Source organism: Rattus rattus, chromosome X, assembly GCF_011064425.1.
Source record: "Rattus rattus isolate New Zealand chromosome X, Rrattus_CSIRO_v1, whole genome shotgun sequence".
In the NCBI taxonomy this organism is placed as follows: domain Eukaryota; kingdom Metazoa; phylum Chordata; class Mammalia; order Rodentia; family Muridae; genus Rattus; species Rattus rattus.
Window position 1 is genome coordinate 122517025 of NC_046172.1, and position 8111 is coordinate 122525135.

An 8111-nucleotide genomic window follows, 5' to 3' on the forward strand; every position below is an offset into this window, starting at 1 on the left:
CAGTGAACTAGATAGTTGGGGGGGGAGGCGGCAATAGGGGAGGGGTGGGGAGGGGAACAATCCATAAGGAAGGGGAGGGGGGAGGGGGGATGTTTGCCGAAACCGAAAGGGAATAACACTGAAATGTATATAAGAAATATTCGTTAATAAAAAAAAAAAAAGATTTGCTACTGATTATCTGGGCTGAATTACCAGCAACATGAATAGAGAGATGATGTGGCCATTTTGCTGGGCTCTGCTGAAATCCACTCCGGAGAAAAGAGCTGTATGTTTCTTGATAAGTTAGAACTTCTTTATTTTTCCCCTTTTAAATTAAATGACATTTTTCAATGGAGGCAAAAGAATGCAGGTTCTCAGAAAGATATGTCACCAAAATCACAAATAAACAATATTAATTTTAAGATTTTAATGGTTTTTGATAAGAAACTAAATGTGTGCTTATTCTCCTTGCTTTCATCACAATAAATATATCAATATTAAAAAAAAGAAATACAAAACAACACAGGTAAACAAGTAGAAGTCCTTAAAGAAGAAACACAAAAATCCCTTAAAGAATTACAGAAAACACAACAAAAGAAGTGAAGAAATTAAATAAAACCATCCAGGATCTAAAAATGGAAATACACACAATAACAAAATCACAAAGGGAGACAACCCTGGAAATAAAAAAACCTAGGAAATAGATCAGAAGTCATAGACGTAAGCATCACCAACAGAATACAAGAGATTGAAGACAGAATCAGAGGGGCAGAAGATTCCATAGAAAACATTGACACAATAGTCAAAGAATACTCAAAAAGCAAAAGTCTCCTAACCCAAAATATACAGGAAATCAAGGATACAATGAGAAGAACAAACCTAAGAATAATAGGTTTAGAAGAGATCAAAGATTCCAAAATTAAAGGGCCAGTAAATATGTTCAACAAAATTATGGAAGAAAACTTTAACAACCTAAAGAAAGAGATGCTCATGAAAATACAAGAAGCCTATAGTACTCCAAACAGATTGGACCAGAAAATATTCCTCCCATCACATAATAGTCAAAACACCAAATGGACAAAACAAAGAACATTAAAAGCAATAAGGGGAAAAGGTATAGTAATGTATAAAGGAAGACCTATCAGAATTACACCAAACTTCTCAACAGGGACTATGAAAGGTAGAAGATACTGGACTGATGTCATATAGACCCTAAGAGAACACAAAGGTCAGCCCAGGTTTCTATATTTAGCAAAACACTCAATTACCAAAGATGGAGGAACCAAGATATTCCATGACAAAACCAAATTTCCACAGTATCATTCCACAAATCCAGCCCAACAAAGGATAATAGACAGAAAACTCCAACCTAAGGAGGGAAACTACACCCTAGAAAAAGCAAGAAAGCAATCTTCTTGCAACAAACCCAAAAGAAGATAGCCACACAAACAAAAATCCACCTCTATCAATACAAATAAGAGGAAACGATCACTATTCCTTAATATCTCTTAACATCAATGGAAACAATTCCTCACTAAAAAGTCATAGACTGACAAACTGGATATGTAAACAGGTCCCAGCATTTTGCTGCATACAGAAAATGCACTTCAGTGACAAAGACAGACACTACCTAAGAGTAGAAGGCTGGGAAAAAATTTTCTAAGCAAATGGTCCTAAGAAACAAGCAGGAGTAGTCATTCTAAAATCAAATATCAACTTTCAACCAAAAGTTATCACAAAAGATAAGGAAGTCCACTTTATACTCATCAAAGGAAAAATCTACCAAGATGAACTCTCAATTCTTAACCTCTATGCTCCAAATGCATGGGCACCCACATTCATAAAAGAAATTTTACTAAAGCTCAACGCATACATTATACAACATACAATAATAGTAGGAGACTTCAACACACCACTCTTATCAAAGGAAAGATCATGGAAACAGAAACTGAATGGAGGCACAGAAAACTAACAGAAATTATGAACCAAATGGATTTAACAGACATCAATAGGACATTTCATTCTAAAACAAAAGAATATACCTTCTTCTCAGAACCTCATGGTACCTTCTCCAAAATTGACCATATAATGGGTCATAAAACATGCCTCAATAGATGAAAGGAGATTAAATAATCCCATGCATTCTATCAGATCAACATGGACTAAGGCTAGTCTTTAATAACAACAAAAACATCAGAAAGTCCACATACACATGGAAGCTGGATAATGCTGTACTCAATGACAACTTTGTCAAAGAAGAAGTAAAGCAAGAAATTAAAGATTTCTTAGAATTTAATGAAAATAAAGGCACAACACAACAAAATTATGGGATACGATGAAATCAGGGCTAAGAGGAAAACTCATAGCTCTGAGTGCCTCCAAAAATAAATTGGAGAGAACATACACTAGCAGCTTGACAGCACACCTGAAAGCTCTAGAACAAACAGAAGTAAATACACCCAAGAGGAGTAGACAGCAGGAAATAATCAAACTCATGGCTGGTATGAACCAAGTAGGAACAAAAGGAACTATACAAAGAATCAAGAAAACCAGTACTTTGAGAAAATCAACAAAATACATAAACCCTTAGCCAGCCTAACCAAAAGGCAGAGACAGTATACAAATTAACAAAATCAGAACTAAAAAGGGAGACATAACAACAGAAACTGAGGAAATTCAAAAAATTATCAGATCCTACTACCAAAGCCGACACTCAATAAAACTGGAAAATCTAAGGAAATGGATAATTTTCAAGACAGATACCAGGTACCAGAGTTAAAACAGGATCAGATAAACCATGCAAACAGTCTCATAATCCATAAAAAATTGAAGCAGGCATAAGAATTCCACCAACCAAAAAATGCCCATGACCAGATGAGTTTACTAGACAATTCTATCAGCCCATCAAAGAAGAAATAATACCAATACTCTTCAAACTACTCCACAAAATAGACACAAAAGGAACACTACCCAATTCATTCTTTGAAGGCACAATTATGCTTATACCTAAAACACCCAAAGAAAACTACAGACCAATTTCACTCATGAATATTGACTGAAAAATATTCAATAAAAATCTTTAAAACCAGCACTCAAGCGGCAGGTCCCCTGCGGTCCAGATAAGGCGTGGATCTGAAGGGACCCGGTCAAAAGGTCCCTGCACCCAAATCCCGTGGGAGGGAGAGCTAAACCTTCAGAGGGGCAGACATGCCTGGAAAGCCAGAAGAGACTACACTCTGCCCACATTTCTGAGTCATGTTTCCTGAGAGGATCTGCCAAATCAAGACAAACACAGAGGCGAATGCTAGCAGCCAACCATTGAACTGAGAACAGGGTCAACATTGGAGGAGCTGAAGGGGCTTGCAACCCCATAAGAACAATAATACCAACCAACCAGAGCTTCCAGGGACTAAACCACCATCCAATGAGTATACATGGACAGACCCATGGCTCCAGCTGCATATGTAGCAGAGGATGGCCTTGTTGGGCAGCAATGGGAGGAGAAGCCCTTGTTCCTGCCAAGGCTGAACTCCCCAGTGTAAGGGAATGTCAGGGCAGGGAGGCAGAAATGAGTGGGTGGGTGGGGGAACACCCTCATAGAAGAAGGGGCAGTGGGAATGGGATAGGGGTTTATGGATGGGATATCAGGAAAGAAGATAACATTTGAAATGTAAACAAAAAATATCCAATAAAAAATAGAAAAAGAAAATATCCTGAGTGATGTAACACAAACACCAAAAATATACATGGTATGCACTCACTGATAATTGAATATTAGCCCTAAGGCTCAGATTACCCAAGATACATTCCATAGACCACATGAAGCTCAAGAAGGATAACCAAAATACAGATGCTTGAGTCCTTCTTAGAAGGGGGAACAAAAATATTCACAGGAGGATATATGGAGACAAAGTTTGGAGCAGTGGCTGAAGGAAAGGCTATCCAGAGACTTCCCCACCTGGGGACCCAGCCCATATACAGCCCCCAAGCCCAGACAATATTGCTGATGCCAAGAAGTGCATGCTGACAGGAACCTGATATAGCTGTCTCCTGAGAGGCTCTGCCAGAGCCTGACAAATACAGAGGGGGATGCTCACAGCAAACCACTGAACTGAGAACAGGTCCCCAATGGCAGAGTTAGAGAAAGGATTGAAGGAGCTGAATGAGTTTTCAACCCATTAAGAACTACAATACCAATCAACCAGACCTCCAGGGACTAAGCCACCCTACAAAGAGTACACATGAACAGACCCATGGCTCGAGCGCTTATGTAGCAGAGGATGGCCTTGTTTGGCTTCAATGGAAGGAGGAGTCCTTGGTCCTGCCAAGTCTGGCACCCCCAGTGTAGGGTTATGTCAGAGCAGGGAGGTTGGAAAGCAGGGTGGTTGAAGAGGGGGGACACCCTTATACAAGAAAAGGGTGATAGAATAGGGGGTTTATGGATGGGAAACGGGGAAATAGATTAACATTTGAAATGTAAATTTTAAAAATATCCAATAAACAAAACAAAAACCAAAGAATCCCCCACCAAAAAAAATTAGGTACAGAACTAAACAAAGAATTCTCAACTGAAGAACGTCAAATGTCTGAGAAGCACCTAAAGAAATTTTCAGCATCCTTAGTCATCAAGGAAACTCAAATCAAAACATCCCTGAGATTCCACCTCACCCCAGTCAGAATGGTTAAGATCAAAAACTCAGGCGACAACAGATGCTGGTGGTGATGTGGAGAAAGAGGAACACTCCTCCATTGTTAGTGGGATTGCAGACTGGTACAACCACTCTGGAAATCAGTCTGGAGGTTCCTCAGAAAATTGGACATAGTATTTCCTAAGGTCCCAGCTATACCATTCCCGGGCATATACCCAAATGATGCTCCAACATATAACAAGGACTAATGCACTACTGTGTTCATAGCAGCATTATTTATAATAGCCAGAAGCTGGAAAGGACTGAGATATCCTTCAACCAAGGAATGGATATAGAAAATACGGTATATTTTCACAATGTGTTATATTTGCACATTGTGTATACACAAAGGTTACACAATGAAGTACCACTCAGCTATTAAAAACAATGACTATATGAAATTCTTAGGAAAATGGATTAAACTAGAAAATATCATCCTGAGTGAGGTAACCTAGTCACAAAAGTATACAGACATGGTATACACTCACTGATAAGTTGATGTTAACACAAATGCTCAGAATACCCACAAAACAATTCACAGACCATATGATGCTCAAGAAGAAGGAAGAGCAAAATGTGGAAGCCTTAGTCCTTCTTAGAAGGGGGAACAAAATAATCTTGGGAGGAAATACAGAAACAAAGAGTGGAGCAGGGACAGAAGGAAAGGTTATATAGAGACTGCCCCACCTGGGGTTCCTTCCCATATGCAGCCACCAAACCCAGTCACTATTGCTGATTCCAAGAAGTGCTTGTTCACAGAAGCCTGATATGGATTTCTTCTGAGAGGCTCTGCCAGAGCCTTACTGATACAGATGAGGATGCTTGCAGCCAACCATCTGACTGAGCACGGGGACCCCAACGGAGGAGTTATAGAAAGGACTGAAGGAGCTGAAGGAGTTTGCAACCTCATAGGAAGACCAACAATATCAACCAACCAGATCACCCAGAGCTCAGGGGGAATAAACCAACCAAAGTGTACACATGGAGGGACCCATGGCTCCAGTTGCATATGTAGCAGAGGATGGCTTTGTCTGGCATCAATAGGAGGAGAAGCCCTTGGTTCAGTGAGGCCCAGTGTAGGGGAATGCCAGGGTGTTGAGGTAGGAGTGGATGGGTAGGAGTGGGAGCATCCTCATAGAAGCATGAGGAGGTGGAGGGAAGGACTATAGGGGGGAAAGTGGATAATATTTTAAATGTAAATACATAAAATATCCCCAAAAACATTAAATAAAGAAAACCTATACCAACAGTGACTAATCTCAGTCATTGGGTTTTGCCAATGATTTACATCTTATATTATTGTCTACTGAAAGTAATGATTCACAACAGTTTCAGCAATGGAGTGCATTTTATTTTGTCTCAACTTTAGCTAGGGTCAAATTACTAAACAAGTTAATTGAGATGTTTTTCCTTGCAAATATAGTCTCTTATTTCCATTCGAAGCTTGACTCTTGGTGGTGAATGAAAATCAGAGGACTGGCTTCATCTGATTTGACTTGACAAATATTTTGTTGGAAGTGAAAATTTTCTTTGGAAACACATGGAAATAAGGTGCTGATAGAAAGCAGTCACTTCTGGTGATACTAGACTTGCAAGAAGTTTCAATTTTTTGTTGGTCTTCCTCACTCTATTCATGACACAGCCTTCAGATTAAATGAGCCATTCGATGTTTGCAAAACACTAGTACAGACTAATAACTGAAAAGATTACTTGTTTTCAGCATTTCCTAGGTTTAAGAACAGGAAATTGCCGAATATATACAAAGGAAAGGTTAGAGCTTCCGCATCCAATTTCATTACAGTTTGCTCCTCGTTAAATTCAAAGGTAAGGATTTTATAACCTGTTGTTTTAATGAAAGTTATTTTTTCGTTGGAATCAAAACACACCAAAGTTATTCTGAATACGACATTTCGGATGTGGTTTTGGCAGGAGGAACCATCACACTCCTGATGTCTTTGCCTCAAAATTACACCGTGGCTGGTAAAGGTGACACGTAAAGGAAAGCAAAGTCTACCAGCAGACCACTTCCAAGTGTATCTACCATCTTTGGGGATCCTTTTGCCACACCTCATCGTGTTCTGTTCAAGTTCTTCTTCATTGATCGTTTGTGGTCCAATTGTGCCGTATTCTTGTGCTTGCAGTAAAGTCAGCCACTGATGTTTATAAATAGGCGACAGCCATTCTACAGGTATTAGACGATCACGCTCGAGAACACTTGTGGAGGCCAAGTCACAGATGATGTGCTGAAACCTCAATTTTTTAAACACTGGTTGAAATATTAGTCCTTCTTCACTTTCAAGAAAACTGATGTTATCAATGTATCCCATGTAGGTGTAAAGCCAGTTGTTAGTATGATCTAAAAGCTCTTTCATGGTTCCATTCCAGCATGGATTGAGATAAAGGAACATCCATGTTTTCAGTGCGGTGTATACATCGATCTCCTTTTGCATCACTAGTAATTGAGAAGAAGATGTAAGGAGATACATCAACTTCAAATCCACTGCCTTGTAGAGGGCCACACTTGGATGTACCATCAAATTATGGAGAAGCCACTGGAAACATTCGGTCTTTACGGCTTTTAACCTATAGGTTTCTGCTGCTAGATAGTAGGAGCATGCGGTGTTCCTATTGATGGTCCTCTTCATGATCTCCTCACACTGCCGAATTACTCGATCCACCCGAAGCAGGCACGCTGCTGCCAAAACTCGAGGAACTTCCAGAGGTGTTAGTGACAAGTTCTCATCGGTGTACAAAGAACCAAACACAAAGTGCAGAGATCTGGTATCAATATCCTCGTTCCTAATTAGCAGCCGAATAACACCATTTCGTGATTCTTTCCAAATACCTTTGAGGATGTTAGCAAAGTAGCCCGAGTGACATAGAAATACTTTGTGTAGACACCATGTTCTTCCCAGGGCACAGACTTTAATGTCGCTGTCGTTCCCGTTCAAAAATAAATTTTCATAAGCATAGTTAGATGAGATCTTAATCCTTTTCCTGTAGATGTAGTTGAGAACTTGAAGTAAACTAAATCCCTGGTTTTGAGGTTCATGGATGTCCGGGCTCGGTCCCAAATTGACCGAATTGCTCAGTTTTCGCCATGCATGCCAGGACTCGCGACTGGGTCCAGCTGTGGCTTCTGGCTGTGGTATTCCACCAGACTGGAATCCCTCCCTCAAGACCCTGCTGTTTGGGTGCCCCATTGATGAAACCTTTAGAACAGACTTTGCAGAGGCTTCTTGATCATGGCATTGCTGTAGTCTGCCAGTCCTGCTCTAGGCTCACTGGGTTTCTCTCCTACAGACTGAGACGTCACAGAGAAGGCAGAGCATTCTTTCATTGTCCACGGTGCTCTGCCTGAACTGGAGGCCTGCCCCTTTGAAATCTGTGGAGTGCAACCACCCTACTTTTCCCTCTCCTCTCCTCCTCCCTCCTCCTCCTCCC

At 40.3% G+C, this 8111-nt stretch overlaps 1 protein-coding gene across 1 annotated transcript; it reads right to left on the reverse strand.

Moving 5' to 3' along the window:
- Positions 1-6373: 6373 nt before the first annotated feature.
- Positions 6374-7870, reverse strand: LOC116888887 (germ cell-less protein-like 2). Its single transcript, XM_032890150.1, has one exon. It carries the CDS (start codon positions 7868-7870, stop codon positions 6374-6376), a length of 1497 nt encoding a protein of 498 aa, XP_032746041.1.
- Positions 7871-8111: the final 241 nt, after the last annotated feature.